The following is a 20851-nucleotide window of genomic DNA, read 5'->3' as shown; positions in this document are numbered from 1 at the left end:
TGGATGTTAGTTCTTGGTATTTAATTTGTGACTCTTACTGAAACTGCAAGGTATGTTTAGTCAGAAAACTGGCAACTTACACTATTTGAGAAAATTTAGGGCTGACCTAGATTTCCCTTTCTCACCTTTCTTTCTTTACTCATTGGGAAACTATTTCTAAGAAAACCACAGGACAAAAGTAATAATGCAACGGGCTTCTTTAAAAAAATAATATAGATAGATAGTACAGTGGGCAGGGCACTTGTGCGCATGCGACTGACCTGAATTTCATCCCTGACACACTATGTGATCCCCCAAGCACCAATAGGTCATATATTTATATATCACTGTCACTGTCCTCCCGTTGTTCATCGATTTGCTGGAGTGGGCACCAGTAACATTGTGAGACTTGTTACTGTGTTTGGCATATCGAATACGTCATGGGTAGCTTGCCAGGCTTTGCTGTGCAGGCGAGATACTCTAGGTAGCTTGCTGGGCTCTCAAAGACGGGCTGAGGAGTCGAACTCAGGTGGACCTGGTCAGCTGCGTGCAAGGCAATATGTAAATGTATAACCATATATATATTATTTATATCTGTGTATATGCATGTATATGTGTATATATATTATATATTTGTTTTCTGGGAATTGCTTTGTTGACAGACAGTGGAAGTAGGTGGATTGCTGTAGGGTTGCAATTATAGATGCCTTCTAGGCTACGATTGATCGTATGAGGTGTTGGGGATTGAGCTAAGAACTGCTTCCTGGCTTCAGAAACTCAAGAATTTTATTAGGATTTCATTGAAGAATAGAGTGAGGCAAAGGGCAATTTAAATATGCTCAACTGGAGAAGTCTCTGTTAGTGCTAATGATGGGTGAGCTGGAGGCGAAAGGAAGAAGCACTATAAAGTAGAAGAAGGAAACTCGAAAGTGTAGGCTCAAAAATAACCAGCTTTTTACCTTTCAGATTTACAATAGAATGCCAACATTTTATTTTATTATTTAGTTTTTTTTAAATTATTTTTTAAAATTTATTTAATTTTTTAATTTTTTATTTTTGGGCCACATCCAGCAATGCACAGGGGTTACTCCTGACTGGCTCTGCACTCAGGAATCACTTCTGACAGTGCTTGGGGGACCATATGGAATGCTGGGGATCAAACCTGGGTCGGCTGCATGCAAGGCAAGTGTTCTACCCACTGTACTATCGCCCAAGCCCTATTATTTAGTTCTTGAGCCACACCTGATGGTGCTCAGGGCTTAGCCCAAGCCCTATTATTTAGTTTTTGAGCCACACCTGATGGTGCTCAGCTCCTGATCCTTCACTTAGGGATCACTCCTGACAGGGCTTGGGAGACTCTATGAAGTACTGGGGACCTAACCATGTCCCTTAGCTCAGCAGTATGCAAGGCAAGGGCTCTACTTGCTATACTGTCTTCTAAGTAATTTGACATTCTCACCAGGATGCTTAAAAGAATTTTTTTCTGAAATAAAAGAGACATATTAAGGTACTTGGGAAAGAAGATGAGATATTAGGACATATGGAAAGGAAGATGGAAGGTGGCTAGAGAGATAGTACAGGGGTTAAGGTGCTTGCCTTCGACGTGGATGATCCGATTCAATCACCAGCACTGCATATGATTTCATTGTGAGTAATACCTGAGCACAGGGCCAGAGGGAAAGGATAGCACAGTGGGTAGGGCATTTTTCTTGTGCACGACTGACTCAGCTCTGTCTTTGGCATCCTCTATGGTTCCCTGAGCACTGCCAGGAGTAATTCCTGAATGCAGAGCCAGAAATAAGCTCTAAGCATCTTCAGGTATGATCCAAAAAGCCCCCTCCCCCCCAAAAAAATCCCTGAACCTGGTGTGTCCCACCTCAAAGTATGATAGTCTTAAAAAAAAAAAAGAACATGGGGATATAAAGACTGCACAGAAATGAAGAACTTTGTGACAGTTAAGTTTTTTATGAATGACATGTAAGAATAGAGTTGATACTTGGGGACTGAGAAAGTGAAATGGAGGTCAAATATTAAATTATTTTAGAATTGAGAGTAAAGGGGAAATTAGCAAAACATTGTCATGTATTTATATATAGCTGAAAAGAAGAAAAGCTGTCATGTAAAGTGAAATTACTAACTAGAATTTAAGCACATAAAGAGGTTTAACATACCCCCAAAATAGTGATTAAAAATCACTAATTCTCCTTCACACCCTACCTCTCGGAGAGCCCGGCAAGCTACCGAGAGTATTCGATATGCCAGACACAGTAACAACAAAGTCTCCAATGGAGACGTTACTGGGCCCGCTCGAGCAAATCGACGATCAACGGGAGGGCCTTTACTTTACTTTACTTTACTAATTCTCCTTCACACCCTACCAAGGCCACGAGTTGCCCACCATGAGCGGCTCTCCGGCACGGCCATGGCTCCAGAGGCACAAGGACTTAATGCAGAGCCCGGCAGCTTTCAGCAGAAAAATGAATGGACTATGCATTACACTACAGTGCCATGCCTCCCCGGGAGGGAAAGCGTGTCTGTCCCTTCCCTTCTGCCCCCCCCACCCCCAGCAGCAAGGTGGCCACTGCCTCAGAGCTTATTGGAAAGCCAGGTATGAGCCAGCAGTGACGGGCAACTGCAGCCTCATGGGAAGGGGGGCAGTACCGACTTGTCCTTCACACCCTACCGAGGCCACGAGTTGCCTCCCACAAGTGGCTCTCCGTCATGGCCATGGCTCCAGAGGCACAGAAACCCAATCTCATAATTATCTGGCTCTTGGCAGAAATGACTCCAGACTTAATTGGTAAAATATCAGAAATCAAAAATCGCGTGGCCGCACAGCCTCATATGGTTCTCATAAGCAGCTATAGAAAACAAATTATTTCACAATGCCTTTTCAGCAGTTCTGATTGTTGGGTGGAAACTCTAAACAATAATGTAAACAATAATGGTGCATCTCGTTGAAATAATGAATGTAATCAAAGTAGAGAGAGAGGTAGAAATCATCTGCCTCACAGGCATTGGGAGGGGTGGGAGGTGGGTATATTGGGATTCTTAGTGGTGAAAAACAAATACTGGTGAAGGGAAAGGTGTTTGCTCATTCTATGACTGAGACTTAAACCTGAAAGCTTTGTAACTTTTCCCACAGTGATTCAATAAATATAACCCAAAAAAATCACTAATTCTACAATGTACATTATCATGGAGTAGTTATTTTTCTTTTTATTTGAATTTCAGGTTTTATTTAGACACTGTGATTTAGAATACCATCTATAATCCTATAAGTTTCAGGCATAAAATATCCCAGCGCCATACCCACCACCATAGTGTCAGTGTCACTTCACCAGTGTCTCAAGGTTTCCTCCCACCCTCAATCCACCCCACCCAACTCTTCTGGTAAACTCAGTTGTAGAGACTGACTCTCTGGGGTTCTGTTGTCATTGGCCATTTGTTATTTCCTTACTGTGTGTTTTAATATTCCATGTATGAGAGAGATTATTCTGTATTTGTCTTCTGATGGATTTCATTCAGTGTGATACTTTGTAGTTCCATTCATATATCTGCACATTGCACGATTATAGGTGAATATTATTCCAGAGTGAGTCATTTTTCTTGCCAAGGAGTTGGTTGGCTAGGTGTGCTTTATTTTTACAATGAATTTAAATTACGCAGATAGTCTGAGTGGTTGTTTTTCCTAATTAATAGAGGTAGCTGGCTTCAAGTTATCCTTTGTGTTAGTCTTCCTAGGTCCTTTCACCTGTTAAAGTGTGCTTGTAAATTTAGGCCTGGAAAAAAAATTAAGGTCTGATATGGAGCTAGAGTACAGAGAGTAGGGAAAAAAAATTTAGGTGTGATATGGAGCGATAGTACGGAGGGTAGGGCACTTGCCTTGCACATGGCTGAACTGAATTTGATACTTGGCACCCCTAATGGTCCCCCATGCCCTGCCAGGAGTAAACTCTGATCACCACTGGGTGTGACCCCAAAACAAAACACAAATTTATACCTGACTGCACACATATATTCATATATAACGCATATCTGAAATCATATATGCACACATTTGGAAGATAAGTAATGAAAATCAAAAAGAAGAATTTTTTTTCCTGATTTCTTTTTGTTTTCTTTTTGAGTCACACCCGGCGATGCACAGGGGTTACTCCTGGCTCTGCACTCAGGAGTTACTCCTGGCGGTGTTCAGGGGACCATATGGGGTGCTGGGAATCGAAAATGGGTTGGCCATGTGCAAGGCAAACACCCTACCCGCTGTGCTATCTCTCTAGCCCCTTCCTGATTATTATTATTATTTTTTTTTGGTCACACTTGATGATGCTCAGGGCTTACTCTTGACTCTGTGCTTAGGGATCACTCTTGGCAGGCTCAGAGGATCATATGGGGTGTTGGGGATTAAACCCGGGTAAACTGCGTGTAAGACAAGTGCTCTACTTACAGTTCTATTGCTCTCGCCCCAGAACAAAATATTTTTGTTTACCTGTATTTGTTAGTATTCTGGGTTTTTTTCGTTTGTTTTCCTTACTTAGAAAACATCATACTACAATTTTTAAGAGTATCACTAAACTTTTCTAAGCATACTTACTCTATTATTTTGAATGTGGCCTCCTTAAGATCTATCAACTCCTGAAGTTGGGGCAGAGTTATTAAATCAGATTCTTAACTACATAAAATCATTAAGACTCTATAAACTGAATATTAAGTAATGTGTGCTATTTTTCAATTATGTATATAGATGTTCTTTTGATTACTATTTTACTGAATTTTGGTTGTAGCTTTCCATAATATTTCCTGTTACTGGGTGCTAATTATTAATTAGCATTATTATTTTTGCTTTTTGGGTTATACCCAGTGATGCTCAGGGGTTACTCCTGGCTCTGCACTCAGGAAATACTCCTGTCGGTACTGGGGGGACTGTATGGGCTGCCGACCTGGGATTGAACCTGGGTTGGCTGTGTGCAAGGCAAAACCCCCTACTCTCTGTACTATCTCTCCAGCCCCTATTTATTTATTTTTTAAGAAATTGAGTCCAGGGAGGTAGCTCAGATGTCAGTTGTGTATACCTTGCATGCACAAGGCCTCTGTTCAATCCCTGGCAACGTATGGTCGAGTACTTGTGACTGTAACCCTGGAGATCTTTGAACACTGCCAAAGTGACCTTTGAGTCTTGGAGCACTTCGTGGGTGACCATGGTGACCTCTAGCCCTGCTCACTTTAGTAGTATTACATTGCTGGCACTAAGCATTGAACTGTCTGGCCGAGTTGGCTGAGTTTCATTAGGAATAGCCACTGAGCATCCTAAGCACTGTGCTTGGGAGGCAGGCCCTCTTCAAAAATAAACATATGTAAAAAGGTGTTCTTTTTCTCGAAATGGCTGAGAATTGCTGCTGTCTACCATGTGCTCCCAATTATTTCTTAAAATGAGCAGCAAATATATTAAAAGGAAAATCACAGGCTTTCTTTGATATGGTTGAGTCTTCCCAATTTTGGGGAGAAGTCAATGAAAGTAGCTCACTTCATAACTTTGCATGTGACATTTAGTTTTAGAATTAAAACATATATATATATACACACACACACACACACACACACACACATTAATTTGCTAATCCTTTGTTGTATTATGTTTTATAGCCAGAATGGTGTTCTTTCTGCCAAGTTACATTAAGGAAAACATAGCAGCTAATTTTTCTAAAGCAAAATCTTTTCACAGGTTTTATTTTATTTTATTTTTTTGTAATTTGGACAGTTTTGTCAATGTATAGAAAATATAAATATTTCTCCATTTGACTATGATATTTTTGTCTGGTATTATAGGGTTCTTATTATGACCAGTTCTTGGCTTGCTGCGTTATGTTGAGAGAGCTTGTTTCTTGCCCCCTTGGTTTTCTCCTTTCTTCCTTCCCTCCATTTATTTTTCCCTTCCCCAACAAGTTGTCTTTACCAGACTCACAGTATTTTCCAGTACCAAGGACAATTTCTTTAGTTCTACATGCTTCACATTTGAATCTTGGCTGCCTTTTCTGTCCTTCTCTTGAAGGAACATACTTAACTCCACTGTCCCACAGGAGGAACATAATGGTTTCTGAGAGCCAATATATCAAATCCTGCATGTTTCCATATTGGTGATTAGACATCCATGATGGTTAAGAATTGGGAAGAACAAATAAGGTAGTGTCAGTTACATAGTAGACACTAGATGCATTATTATTTATGAAACAACTTAAAATCTTTAAGTTAGAGAAAAGTATACTATTTATTCTAGGCTCTTTGATCCTAAGTAGAAATGAAAGTGTATCCTAAGTCGAAATGAAGATGTATGTATGATCGTTTGAAAGTAGGGATAAAGAAGAGAATAATTAGTATTAATCAACAATATGAAAATTTAAGATGGTCAGTGAAGCAGAAGAGATATTAGCCAAGTAGAAAAAAAAGTGAATTACTTCAGTGTTTTCTTCTAAGTGTAACCGTTATCAATATGCTGAGATATAAACTTGTTTTTCTAAGGAGAAATCAAAATAGTTTTTCCTTCCTGCACCCTTATCCCCATGACATTTTAATTCCATGGATATTCTGTCTATATAACCCTCCCTTTACAGGGGGCATACTCATTACATACAATTTTTGATCTCTCTTCTCCCTCCACAAGAACCAAATTTGTCTCTTACCCTCATTAATATCTTGCCCTAACTGAGAATATGATATAACTTTTAATTTATTAGCCAGAATCATGTGCTATAGGAATTAAGGATCTCTTTTTATTTTTTTATTAATAAGTAAAATTAATAAATTTTTAAAATTTATTCACTGTGAAATTACAAGGTTATTCATGATTGGTTTTTAGGCATACAGTGTTTTAATACCCATCCTTTCATTAGTTTACACTTACCTCCACCAATGCCCTCCACCCTCCCAGTTTGCTTCTCACCCACCAGTCTTGCTCCTATGAGAGGTGCTTTAAAAAAAAAAAAAAAGAAGTTTTTGCACTGGATTTTCAGTACTGTTGCTTTTTTTTCTTATGCATACTTGGGTTTGATTTTTTTCTTTCAGATTTTCCAGAGAAAGGCTTCCCTTTCAAAATTATAGTAAATACATATAAAAATGTGAAGTCATTAAAATTCTTTCAATCCCGTCATTAGAATACATTTTATGAATATCGATACATTATCATTTCATAGCACAGCGGGTAGGGTGTTTGCCTTGCATGAAGTCCACCTGGCCGACCCTGGTTCAATTCCTCTGCCCCTCTTGGAGAGCCCGGCAAGCTGCTGAGAGTATCTCGGCTGCAAGGCAAAGCCTGGCAAGCTACCTGTGACGTATTTGATATGCCAAAAACAGTAACAACAAGTGTCACAATTTGTTGTGAGATGTTACTGGTGCCCGCTCTAGCAAATCGATGAACAACGTGAGGACAGTGCTACAGTGCTGACAGGATTTCTTTCATATTTTACCACCTTTCAGAACCACCTTCTCCAGGTTGAATGCTTTCTGCCAGCATAGGCCTCTACCCCTCCCTGTTCTATTTCTCAGCTCACAGGGTCTTCTGAGGTACTTTGTCAAGAGTATGAAAGGAGATATGTGTTCCAGCCTGTTTATTTTATTTTATTTTTTGTTTGCTTTTTGGGTCACACCCGGCGATGTGCAGGGGTTGCTCCTGGCTCCGCACTCAGGAATTACTCCTGGTGGTGCTGGGGGACCACATGGGATGCTGGGGATCGAACCTGGGTCAGCCGCATGCAAGGCAAATGCCCTACCCACTGTACTATCGCTCGGGCCCTAAGCATGTTATTTTCTCTTAGCATTCTTTGAAGGTATCAGATGGTAAGCATGCAGAGCAAGTATAAAGTAAGTAACATCTGTGTAGGTTTTTAAAAAACTAAAGATTTTTATTACTGATTTTTTTTTCTTATTCTTAGTTGAATACTAACTATTCAATTAGTGAATCACAATCACAATCGTCCTCCCGTTGTTCATCAGTTTTCTCGAGCGGGCCCAGTAACGTCTCCTTCATGAGACTTTGTTGTTACTGTGTTTGGCATATCGAATACATCACGGGGAGCTTGCCAGGCTTTGGCAAGCTTTCTTGCCATGCGGCGAGATACTTTCAGTAACTTGCCGGGCTCTCGGAGAGGGGCGGAGGGATCGAACTCGGGTCGGCCATGTTGGCCACGTGCAAGGCAAACGCCCTACCACTGTGCTATCGCTCCAGGCATTCAATTAGTATTCAATTTAATATGCTATTAATACTGAACATAATACCATAAAAGTAAGAAAAAATTGTGATAGTATATTGATAAATTTTGTGTTTGTGTTAAGTGCCTTTTACCATTGCATTGTTTGATAACAAATCTATATAGTCAGTTCTGTGTCTATACATTTCAGAATGTACAGCTTTTCAGTGAATCAAAACTTATTAGTAAACCCTCCATTTCAAAAACATAGTCTGCATTTAAGTTTCAAAGCTTTTTAGGGGAAAGCAGAAGTGGCACAGTGAATTTCTAGGGACCATTGTAAAATCAAAAAACTTAATACAAGATTACACTTGTGAGGACTGCAACTTCCATCTAATCTTATCTTATTTGGGTGTGCCCCAAAGTTTAAACCTCTGCAAATATTTAATCTATCTCACCTGCCTTTTTTCCTCCACCTAATAATGCCTATACTGCTCTTTCTCTGCATAACTAAGGACCCGTTTCACATTTTTTTTTCTTTCTTCACAGTCATCTACCATGTACTAAGGATTACCTAAAAATTCTTCCCTTTTGTCCTTTCAATAAGGAGGATATTTATTTTTCCATAGACTGGCCAACACTGGGCTTGGTAATTTTGGTCCCTATAGTTGCCTGGAGACTGTTCCTTGTTCTCTCCTGAAATGTCTTCTCTTTTGAGATCTGTGCCTTTGCTCTATTTTGTCGTTGGTGTCCAATGATGATTTCCTTGTATTTCACTCTTTTTAGTCTCTTTCCAGGTCACCTTTTATCATTATCTTGGACAGCCCACACATCTCCTATTAGGTCTCACAAATTTCTTTTACCTCTTCCTTGATCTGTTCTTGACTATACCTTGAAGTTAAGTAGCCTCCTTTTTTTTTTTTTTTTTAAGATCTTTCTATTCTGATCACAGCTTAACTCTTATACATCTTTATTCCAACTTTTTTTTTTTTCTGTTTGACCACACCCAGCAATGCTCAGGGGTTGTTCCTAGGGGTGCATGGTACCATATAGGATGCTGGAAATTGAATCTGGGTCAGCCACATATGAGACAAGCATCCTACCTGCTGTACTATCTTTCCAGTCTCCAATTTTTTCTTTCCTTGTCTCTCTCTCCCTTGTGCCCTCTTTCTCTCTGCTATTGCTGATACACATTGCTTGTACTAACATTTTCTTTAACGATCTTTGAACTATATAACCCTGCCCCCACCCGTTTTTCCTCTATTCACTGGACTTCACTGTAGCACTGCCCTCCCGTTGTTCATCGATTTGCTTGAGCAGGCACCAGTGACATCTCACAACAAATCGTGAGACTTGTTACTGTTGTTGGCATATCAAATACATCATGGGTAGATTGCCAGGCTTTGCCGTGCGGGCGGGATACTCTTGGTAGCTTGCCACGCTCTCTGAGAGGGGCGGTGGAATCGAACCTGGGTCGGCTTCGTGCAAGGCAAACGCCCTACCTGCTGTGCTATCACTCCAGCCCCACTTCATTGTGGATAAATCTAACCTTTCTTTCTGGTTTCATTAATGTCATAAGCCTTACCCTGTTTTTCATTGCTGCTACTTAGAGATTCTTCTATTAAATCCATTACTACCTTGCCACTCTGCTTTCATACTTAAACTTTCTTGATGGAATACAGGAAATAGTTCTCTCATAAAGTTATGTTTGGGACTAGAATGATAGTATAGGGGGAATGGCTCTTGCCTTGCATCTGGCCTACCTGGGTTTGATACTTGGCATCCCATATAGTTCCCTGAGCACTTCCAGGAGTAATTCCTTAGCACAGAATCAGGAGTAACCCTGAGCATCACCGGATGTGGCCCCCAAACAAATGAAAAATAAATTTATAATTTTCAACTTGGACCCTTAAGATGACTTAACAGTCTTTCTGCTTTACATAACTATGCACTTTCGCCCATTTTTTATTGATAACTTTGCCAGATTTCTAATTCTCAAACTGTATATCCCAGTTTAGTCTCCCATCTCATACATATGTATTTAACTTTTACTTTCAGAAAAAAAAATCAAATCTAAGGAATTAGTTTTTTTTTCTCTACAACATGTAAAGCTACCTGTAGTAATTTTACTTGAAGGTGATTTTTTTCTGACTTATCAAGTATATACTGCAGTTTATTAGGTTTATTCAGGATTCTTTGTCATAACTTGTTGAGGATTTTAGTCTCAACAATTCAATATAGTTAGCAAGAGTAAGATCAGAGAATCTTGCTCTGAATATTTCCCATCAGTTTGGAAAATAGCATAATTTTTATTTCATAAAATAATATATAAGATATATACTAATCGATAGCACAGCGGGTAGGGCGTTCACCTTACAAGCGGCCAACATGGCCGACCCGAGTTCGATTTCTCTGCCCCTCTCAGAGAGCCTGGCAAGCTACCGAGAGTATTCGATATGCCAGACACAGTAACAAAAAAGTCTCCAATGGAGACGTTACTGGGCCCGCTCGAGCAAATCGACGATCAACGGGAGGGCCTTTACCTTTACCTTTACCTATAATATGTACTAAAATATTATATATGTATATATCTTCCTCACTACTGCTGCCTTTTTAGGGTAACCATAGTTCTTTGTTACCCACGATCATCTAAATACTCTTGAGTATTTAGGCCGCCCCTTTTACTTTAGAAACGGAGCAGTATATATTGTTAATATTATCTTATAATATATTGTTAATAATCTGATCACACTCATCCTCTGTCTTTTTGCACAGGGACACCTTTCTAAATAGTACATGCCTATTTCAAATAGTATAAATCTCATTTTCTTAGCTGTTTTCCCTTCAGTTTATTGCTGTTGCTATTTTCAACCACCACTCCACTAAAATGGTATTTATTTATCTGCTCATTGTTTTTCTATGCCACACCTCTGGTAGTGCTCAGGGACAATTTTTGCTCAGGGGTGACCCCTGGTGATGTGTTGGGGACTATTTGTAGTACTGGATTTGAAACCAGTGTTGCTGCATGCAAAGACAAGCACTGTACCTCCTGTCATATATCTCTGGCCACTCTGAAATGGTCTTCGCAAATACCAAAGATTAAGAAATAAGAAAGGTGAACAGACACTTGTAGTCTTTATAAATCTTGGCTCTGTGCACGATTCCTTCCTTTCTGCTTTTCTTCTCTCTCCCCTCTCATTTCCCTTTGTCCTTACTCCCTTTCCCCTTCCCTCCCATCTTTTTTCATGGTGCTAGGGATTAAACACAGAGCTTTACACGTATTACACATGTATTCTACTACTGAGTTCTATCCTTAGCTCCTTATGTGACTTTGAAATAGTGTTTTATCATGGGTTTTCTCATTTCCCTTTCTACTTACCTGGCTTTTTTGCTGCTGTTTTTTAATTAAAAAAAGATATCTCTATATCACTGTCGTCCCATTGTTCTTCGATTTGCTCGAGCAGGTGCCAGTAACGTTTCCATTCATCCCAGCCCTGAGATTTTAGCAGCCTCTTCTTACTCGTCCTTCCCAATGCTGCTGTATTGGAGGCTCTTTCAGGATCAGGGGACTGAGGCCTGTTATTGTTACTATTTTTGGCATATCGAATACGCCATGGGTAGCTTGCCAGGCTCTACCATTAAAAAAAAAGATATATATATATATATATATATATATATAGTTTATTTGTTTGGGGGCTGTACTTGGCAATGCTCAGGTTTTGGCTCTGTATTCAAGAATTATTCCTGGCAGTGCTTGTGGGACCATATGGAATGCTCAGGATTGAACCTGTGTCGGTCATGTGCAAGGCAAATGCCTTCACCCACTGTACTACTGATCACCTTCTCTTTGCTGCTCTTTCTGCCCTTAAAATATTGATGTTCCCTAAAATTCTAGTTTAATGTTTTTTTTTTTTACTTCTATTTTCAATTAGTATTTTCTCTCTGAATGTTTTGATTTCTACTATGTGTCTGTAAACTCTGTGTATAGAACTCTAGTCAATGTTTCTGCTGAGCTACAAACTAATTTTTTCATAAATTTGTTGATAATTTTCTACAGATTTCATATGATGGAATCTGGTAGCTTGCCTGTCTATGAAATGCTTAATGCTCACCTTTACTTCAGACTTTATAGTTTTATTTGTCTACTATGCTTGGAACTTGCGATTTAAAGGTGAATAATTGCTCCTTCTGGAGTTTTCTTTCCAGTAGAAAAAAACAGGTATATATGTTAGTAGGTACAGAATGTAAGCAGATATAATACAATGCATATAATCCTAAAATACTATTAAAATTATAATAGAAAGTAAGTTTAATCCCAGAAATCAGCAGCTAACTGCCTTGAGAAATTAGTAATCACTTTCAGGTGGTGACATTTGAGCTTTATCTTTAAGAATGAGTAGGATTTTGGGAAATTGTTCTAACATCAAAGCACAATTCAGGAAAAGTAGTTCATTGGAATGAAAATTAGTGTGGTCCAAGGATAAAATCTCTAATTTAATGTAAATTCCAAGTGTCATCTTTAATCAGTTCCTAATACAAATATTTGCTAAGAATTCAACAGGAGAAAACAAAAGTTGTTTTATTGTTAAAAATCTAGGAAGGATGTTTTATATTGTTAGTTATAGATCATTTCATGTGCGTTAATAGTGTTGGCATAAGGAAATGAAGGAATCTTGACAAAAAATCATGACTGACAGATTGTGAAAGATTGACCATTCAACCATATCAAACTACTTACAAACAACTCCTGGTATAGCAGGTCTCCAATTTTTTTTTTCTTTTTGGGCCACACACAACAGCACATTGGCTCAGGGTACTATGTGGTGCTGGGTATCGAACCTGGACTTAACACGTGCAAAGCCTGTGTGATCCAGCTCCTTGAGCTTTCTCCCCAACCTCAATTCTACTTCTTAGCAATTGTCCTTAGTTCTTAGTTGTAGTTCGTTCATTTCATTAGACTATTTTAACCATCATGTGGTTCATACAGTTTTAAAGATTAAATATGTGTTTCTAGATAATGTGTTTTTAAACTTACCTGTTTAAAACCTTTGCATAATGTGTATGTATGTTTTGGTGTCAGTGTGTATCATTGTCCAATGTGCTTATGGCCCACTCATGTTTCTGCTTATTGCTGAAATTCACCCATTATGTCCGTCCGTCCTTCCTTCCTTCCTTCCTTCCTTCCTTCCTTCCTTCCTTCCTTCCTTCCTTCCTTCCTTCCTCCCTCCCTCCCTCCCTCCCTCCCTCCCTCCTTCCCTCCCTCCCTCCCTCCCTCCCTCCCTCTCTCCTTCCCTCTGGGCTTCTGTCTCTGTACTCAGGAATCACTTCTGGTGAGGCTTGGTGTGTCTATTCCTAAATGGGGTGATGGGAATAGATCCTCCATTGGCTGCATGTGAGGCAGGTGTCTTACCTGCTGTACTATCTTTCCAGCCTAATTTATTCTATTTTCTGATATGGATAAAATGCAGTAATTTTAATCTTTTCTACTGTTGATGGACATTTGAATTGTGAACTATCACGAACAGTACTGCTATGAGCACTATTATATAATGGAAAACTTTTCTGTAATGAAATTGCCAGGGTCAACTTGAATTCTGCTGGATTTTCTAATAAATTTTTGTGTTCTTATATTTTATTACTAGTCATTTTTATATTCATATGAGTCATGTATTTTATATATGCTGGATCATACTTTCCACTACTTCTGTTTTAACTTTTATTTTTACTTTTTAATTTAAAATGTCTTAGTATATAAGTTTTCAGCTCTTAACTAAGTATTTATATAAATCTGTTATGTATTCTTTGGTAACTACCACTCTGGGTTTTATTATATAAGATTCATTTCTAGTAATTTATGTTCAGTGTTTATTAAAATAACTCTAATGGATCCTTATTTTTTCTTAAAGTTGGCCTTTGCCAGAATTTGATCCAAGCCAGATTCGACTGATTGTATATCAAGACTGTGAAAGAAGAGGGAGAAATGTCTTGTTCGACTCCAGTGTTAAGAGAAAAAGTGAGGACATATCAGTATCGGTGAGCATCATTATTGGTTCAGTTGAAATTTAATGTTCAATCAAGAAATAATGAGTAAAATGTTAAGTATAGCAGTTCTGTCAGTATAAAACAGTTTTACTAGGTTATAAGAATTCTAAACTCAGATTAGGAGAATTTGTTTGCTTTTTGGGTTATACCTAGTGGTGCTGGGGGCTTATTCCTGGCTTGCAGTTCAGGTATCACTCTTGGTGGGGTTTGGAGCATGGTATGGGTTGTCAAGGATTGAACTTGGGTGTGCTATTTGCAAGACAAATGCCCTCCCTACCTGCTGCTCTATTCTCCCACTAATTTGGAGAATTTTAAAATCATATATATATATATATATATGTTTTTTGGGTCACACCCGGCGATGCACAGGAGTTACTCCTGGCTCTGCCCTCAGGAATTATGCCTGGTGGTACTCAGGGGACCATATGGAATGCTGGGAATCGAACCCGGGTTGACCGAGTGCAAGGCAAACGCCCTACCCGCTGTGCTATCACTCCAGCCCCCTGGAGAAGTTTTAAAGGAAATGACACTAGTCTTAATAGACATTAGCCTAGTACCACAGAACATTTTAGTTTGACATATATTTCATTCTATAATTGTGAAATATGACTAGAATTAAAGGGATTTCCCTTCCCCCACCCCTTTGGTTTTTGGGCTACACCTAGTGGTGCTTAGGGCTTACTCCTGGCTCTGTGCTCAGGAATCATTTCCGAATGACTTGGGGTCTGTATTGGGTACCAGGGATTGAACTCTGGTTGTCTACATGTAAGGCAAGCATTCTACCTGGTGTAATATCTTTCCAGCCTCTAGAAGGATTCTTAAGAGTATCTTATCCAAACTGCTCATATTTGTGAAGCATATGACCTAAAGAAGTTAAACTTATTTGTCTGAAGGTACAAAAGCAAGTTAAAACTGAAGTTGGTGCATAAAACATCTTTTAAAAAAGTTAAATTAACTGTATCACATCCAGTGATTTAGAAATATAGTGAACTAAAGGAAAAAAAGGAAGGGTGGCTTGGCTTGGAATGTTATGAAGTAATACGTAAAGTATCTAGAAATGAGGTTGGAGAGAGTTGGACACAGTCAAAGAGTTTACAGGCTGCTAGATTTCTGGGTTAGGAGTTTAAATTTCATCCTAAATGCAAAGAGAAGCCATTGAAAAATAACCATGGACATTTCAAAAAATCACTTTGATAGAGAGCCTATAAATAAACCCATGCATCTATGATCAATTAATTGTGACAAGGGAAACAAAAACATACAATGTGGAAAGTGTAGTGTTTTTTAAGTGGTTTTAGAAAAACTGGATAACCTTCTATAAAAGAAAAAACCTGGACCAGACAAAAAAGAAATCAAAATGAATTGCACTGCACTGTAGCACTGTCGTCCCGTTGCTCATCGATTTGCTCCAGCGGGCACCAGTAATGACTCCATTGTGAGACTTGTTACTATTTTTTTTGGCGTATCGAATACGTCATGGGTAGCTTGCCAGGCTTTGCCATGCGGCCGGGATACTCTCAGTAGTTTGCTTTGCTGAGAGGGCGGAGGAATCTAACCCATGTGCGTCCCTCCCGAAGCACGCCTGGTCAAAGAGGATGACCTTCCCCGAATAGAGATGGACCTGTCTTCTGTCGCGGGTATACGAGTAGCTGCGCTCCTCTGCTAGAACCTCCAAACAAGTTCTCAAAATGAATTAAAGACTGAAATATAAGACATGAAACCATAAAATTCCTAGAAGAAAATATAGACAATAAACTTTTTTAAAACTTGAAAATCAAGTAAAGGAAACATGCAAACATTGACAAGTGGGACTACATTAGAGCAAAAGTTTTGACACAGCAACAAATACCATCAATGAGATGAAAAGACAGGTTACCAAATTGGAAAAAATAGTTGGCAATTCTGTATCTGTTATCCACAAATTTAAAGAACTCATAACAACAACAACAACAACAACAACAAAAAACAGTACTTTAAAAAGGACCTGAGGGATTAAATATATATGTATGTGTGTGCGTGTATATATGTATATGTGTGTGTGTGTGTGTATGTATGTATGTATTTCCCCTCCCCCTAAGAGATAGATGTAGCCTAGGATATATAAAAGGGTGCTCAACATCATTAGAAAAGTGCAGATTAAAACATGGTTGAAATCCAAGGCCAGCTACAAATGTGATAACTGTACTTTGTATTTAAACTGCTGAATGCCCATTTTGTTTGTTCTATGTGTTCTTATTATAAGTGCTAGTTCTGTTTCCTAATATAAAGATTTATTTTCTTTCAAGATTCAATCACAAGTTTGAACGTTTCTGGTCTCCTAGTTATAGTGGTTTTTTTTTTCTTTTTGCTTTTTGGGTCATACCCAGCAATGCTCAGGGGTTCCTCCTGGCTTTTCCCTCAGGAAAAACTCCTGGCGGTGCTTGGGGGACCATACGGGATGCTGGGGATTGAACCCAGGTTGGCCATGTGCAAGGCAAACACCCTACCCATTGTGTTATCACTCCGGCCAGTAGCTTCATTCATTTCATGTTCACTGCATCTTTTTATACTGTCCTTTCCTCTTGTGTTTCATTTAATCTCGTGTTTTGTGGCTAAGTGTACAAAATCCACTGCTAATGATGCCAGTATTAGTCCTCATTAAGTAAAACTTTGTCATTGCACAGGAGTCAGGCATTTCCATTTCACCTCACCTACAGTCTTAAGGAATGAAAGAAAAAAGTGATGGAAGTTATAGAGGATCTGCTTCTTGAAAGCAGTTAAATCAACAACAATTTGTGAAGCTTGTATATCAGATACAAATAAACTTCTAATCAACTCACTGAAGACCAGATACAGAAGTATATTTATCTCATCACCATAATGATAATAAAACAGAAATGTTTGTTTAGAGAGAAAACAGATTATGATGTTGAATATCCTGAGAGCTTTAAGTGATTAACAAATAATTAGCACATGACATATAACTGAGTGGCAGCTAAAAATGTTTTAGAAGCTACTATGCTGATTATAGGGGGAAAGTTACTTGTCAAAATCAATCTTACGTATGAAACATCCCTATTTAGCAGCTGATGTTTGAAAGGATTTTCGTAGTGAAGGAAGCCAAATCAGTGACATGTTTCAAGGGATTTAATTTTGGGTTTGGGACCACACCTTGTAGTTTTTAGAGGACCATGCAGTGCTAGGAGTGAACGCAGGGCTCTCAATGCCAAACATGTGTTCCAGTCCTTTGAGCTATCTCTCCATCCCCCAGGTTTAAAGGTTTTTAAGGATAGAATGATAGCTTTTCTTGGGAGCAGTGTTGCAGGCTGCAAATGAAAACCTTTTGTGGTCTGGTAAACTGTAATACCATAAACACACACTGCCTACCTTAGCAATAAGATTTTATGGATGTCCAGTTTCTCTTCCAAACTGTCTTCCTAAATTGTTATGCTTGTAAAATGCAAAAGTACTGTTTAGAGAATAGTGTACCTTTAAGATTTGTTTATTATTGTTAATCTTCCCAGATATGCTTTTATTGGCATCTTTACCCATTATTCTTTTTTTGGCGGGGGGGGGGGGGGGCGGGAGTCAAATCCGGTGATGCACAGCGGTTACTCCTGACTTTGCACTCAGGAATTACTCATGGCAGTGCTCAGGGAACCACATGGGATGCTGGGAATCGAACCCGGGTCGGCTGCATACAAGGCAAACACCCTACCTGCTGTACTAGAGCTTCAGCCCCGGCATCTTTACCCATTATTAAAGTGATGTTTCTCCTTTGGAGAAATTTTGTTGATGTACTTAAGATAACATGTTTGCAACAGTGTTGACATTTCCTCCCCTTGTTCAGCCTTAGCCTTTCTAGAAAACAGTATGAGCTTTCTTTTTTAGCCAGTTCTTCGTTGAACAGGTATCTTGCTTGCTAGTTTCTAGGTCTCTGCTTGCTTGTTTGCTTGTTCTTCGAAGCTCATATTTTCTCAAACAGGAACACATATTCCTTTCCTTCTGTTCCCCACCCTCATCTTTCTAAGTAAACTTCATTCAATAAAAACTATCTTGATTCACTAAAACAAACAAAACAGTAAGAAGGATTTCTTGAAAACAAACACTAACTAAAAAAATTCCACTTTAATTTAACTAATGGACCTTTGCCCAGGCTATTGCTATAAATGAAAGAACACTGAGAAGACCCTGATGCAATTCTGAAAAATTATACAACATCTAAATTACTTCAAGAACCTTAACTTGGGCTTGGGGTGATGTCACTTAGGAGTATATGATTGTCATCTGGAAGAAGGCACTGAAGAGGTTCATCCATGTCTTCAAAGGATTTAAAAGGCTTGGAGAAACAGTAAAATTGCCAAACACTCTATGACATTCACACAGTGATGAAATCACCTTATGATGCTTTTCTCAGAACACATTCCCATTGTTAAGCTATATGTGATTGTATTTTGATCAATTTTAATTACAGTTAGGAAGTTAATTATCACAATTCTGTAAACACTTAAATGAAGACTTCACATGTTCCCTTTGAACACTATAGAGTACAGTGAAATAACCTCCCATCCACCTCCAGTTGCAAGCTATTTATAGTTTAAGTGATTTTTTTCTCCCAATTTTATTTATTTTTTTATGCATGAGTTTTTAAAATTATTTTTAGTGAAACACCTTGAGGTACAGTTGTAGATTTACAATTTTTTGTGCTTGGGTTTCGATTATACAATGATCAAATAACCATCCCTCCACCAGTGCCCATTTTCCATCACCATGGATAATATCCCTCCCATCCCCATCCCTCCCATCTCACCCTGCCTCTGTGGCAGGGCAATCCCCTGTGTTCTCTCTCTCCTTTTGGGTGTTGTGGTCTGCAAAAGAGGCTTTGAGTGGCAAACATGTTCAGTCCATAGTCTACTTTCAACATGCATCTCCCCTCCTGGGAGGATCCTCCAAACACCCTTTATTTGGTGCTCCCTTCTCTATCTGAGCTGCTCTTTCCCCTAGAATGCCCGGCTGGCCTCTAAGCTATGGAGTAATCCTCCTGGTGTTGATCTCAGCTATTCTTGGGTATTAATCTCATATTTTGTTTCTTTATATTCCCCAGATGAATGTGGGGAATATTGATACTTTCTATGTCTTTCTATGTCTATCCCTCTCTTTCTGACTCATTTCGCTTAGCATGATACTTTCCATGTTGTACCACTTGTATATAAATTTCATGACTTCATCTTTTCTAACAGCTACATAGTACTCCATTGTGTAGATGTACCAAAGTTTCTTTAACCAGTCATCTGTTCTTGGGCATTCAGGTTTCTTCCAGTTTCTGGCTATTGTAAAGAGTGCTGCAATGAACAAACAAGTGCAGATATCACTTCGACTATACATTTTTGCCTCTCTGGGATATATTCCCAGGAGTGGTATTGCTGGGTCAAATGGGAGCTCAATTTCTAATTTTTTGAGAATCATCCATACTGTTTTCCAGAAAGGCTGAACCTCCCAATTTTATTTTTATAAAGTGGTTCATAGTAATTTATTACATTCAGTATTCCAATACTAATCTCATCACCATAACACCTCCTACCACCATAATTTTGAATTACCCCACCACCACCCAAGTCTGTCACAAAAACAGATCTTAAATAATTTTATTTGTATGGCATGTTATGAATAATGCGTTAAGAATGATCCAGAAAAGTCCCCTTAAAGGAATCACTGTATCACTGTCATCCTGTTGGTCATTGATTGCCTCTAGCAGGCTCCTTCTTCCTAGCCCTTGAAAAAGTGCCACATTCGAGGCTCTTTCAGGGTCAGGAGAATGAGACCCATCATTGTTACTGGTTTTTGGCATATTGAATACACCACAGGGAGTTTGCCAGACTCTGCCGTGTGGGCAGGATACTTTTGGTTGCCTGCCAGGTTCTTCAGAGTAAGACCTAGAAAATAAGATCTCGCATGGCCCTGGCAGTTGGTGGGTGTAACGCCTGGAAGATAGGGAATCTGAGTGGAGGAGGCCCCAGTCCCAATTCGAGCAGGCTTGGAGTTTCCTTCATGTGTGAGGCTCGTCCCTTAAAGGAATGTGTGAAAATGTGTGAAGAGTTTACTAACATGTTGTTACATGTCGAGCATTGTATGCTAATATTTATTTATTTTTGGATAAGATTGATTGCCTTCTACCTTGACCCCATCAAATGTGTTGTGCTACTCCTCGTACATCTGTGGAGTAGAATATAAAATCTCACTTAGCCACAAATGCAGCTCTACTTCAGGGATTCTGAAGTTTTAAATTGGGTAATGTGTAAACTCAAAAAGAGCACAGCAGCTGCAGTGGTCTATCTGTCCCGCCGCCAGCGTTCAGTAGTCTCAGGCCGCTTCCCCCACCCCGGGGAGGTCGATGGCGATGGGCAGGCAAAGGAATGAACGAGGGCCAGGCTGGTTGATGTCAGTTGCAGTTTATCCCAGTCTTCTCTCCATCCACTCCTGTCTCTCTCCTCTGCCTCCCCTGCCCATTCTTACAGTCTCATTATATCCCCCAGCATGAGGGATTGGGTAACGATTACAAATAGGTGTGGTCATAATCAGTAGGGGTAGAATTCTTTCCCTCTGGGAAATGGAATACCCTGGGTGTGTTTCTCCTCTCCTTGTCCAGCAAACATATAAGCATATATAATATA

At 39.3% G+C, this 20851-nt stretch overlaps 1 protein-coding gene across 2 annotated transcripts in view; it reads left to right on the top strand.

Moving 5' to 3' along the window:
- Positions 1–20851, top strand: part of FNIP1 (folliculin interacting protein 1) — a 120926-nt gene that overhangs the window by 30392 nt on the left and 69683 nt on the right. For both annotated transcript variants that reach the window (XM_056124238.1, XM_056124237.1), the window contains exon 2: positions 14066–14192. In XM_056124238.1, the coding sequence (XP_055980213.1) occupies positions 14066–14192 (127 nt within the window). The remainder of the gene's footprint in view (positions 1–14065; positions 14193–20851) is intronic.

This window comes from Sorex fumeus, unplaced genomic scaffold, assembly GCF_029834395.1.
Source record: "Sorex fumeus unplaced genomic scaffold, SorFum_2.1 ptg000051l, whole genome shotgun sequence".
In the NCBI taxonomy this organism is placed as follows: domain Eukaryota; kingdom Metazoa; phylum Chordata; class Mammalia; order Eulipotyphla; family Soricidae; genus Sorex; species Sorex fumeus.
Note: the sequence above shows the minus strand (reverse complement) of the source record. Positions and strands in the feature narration are given on the sequence as shown.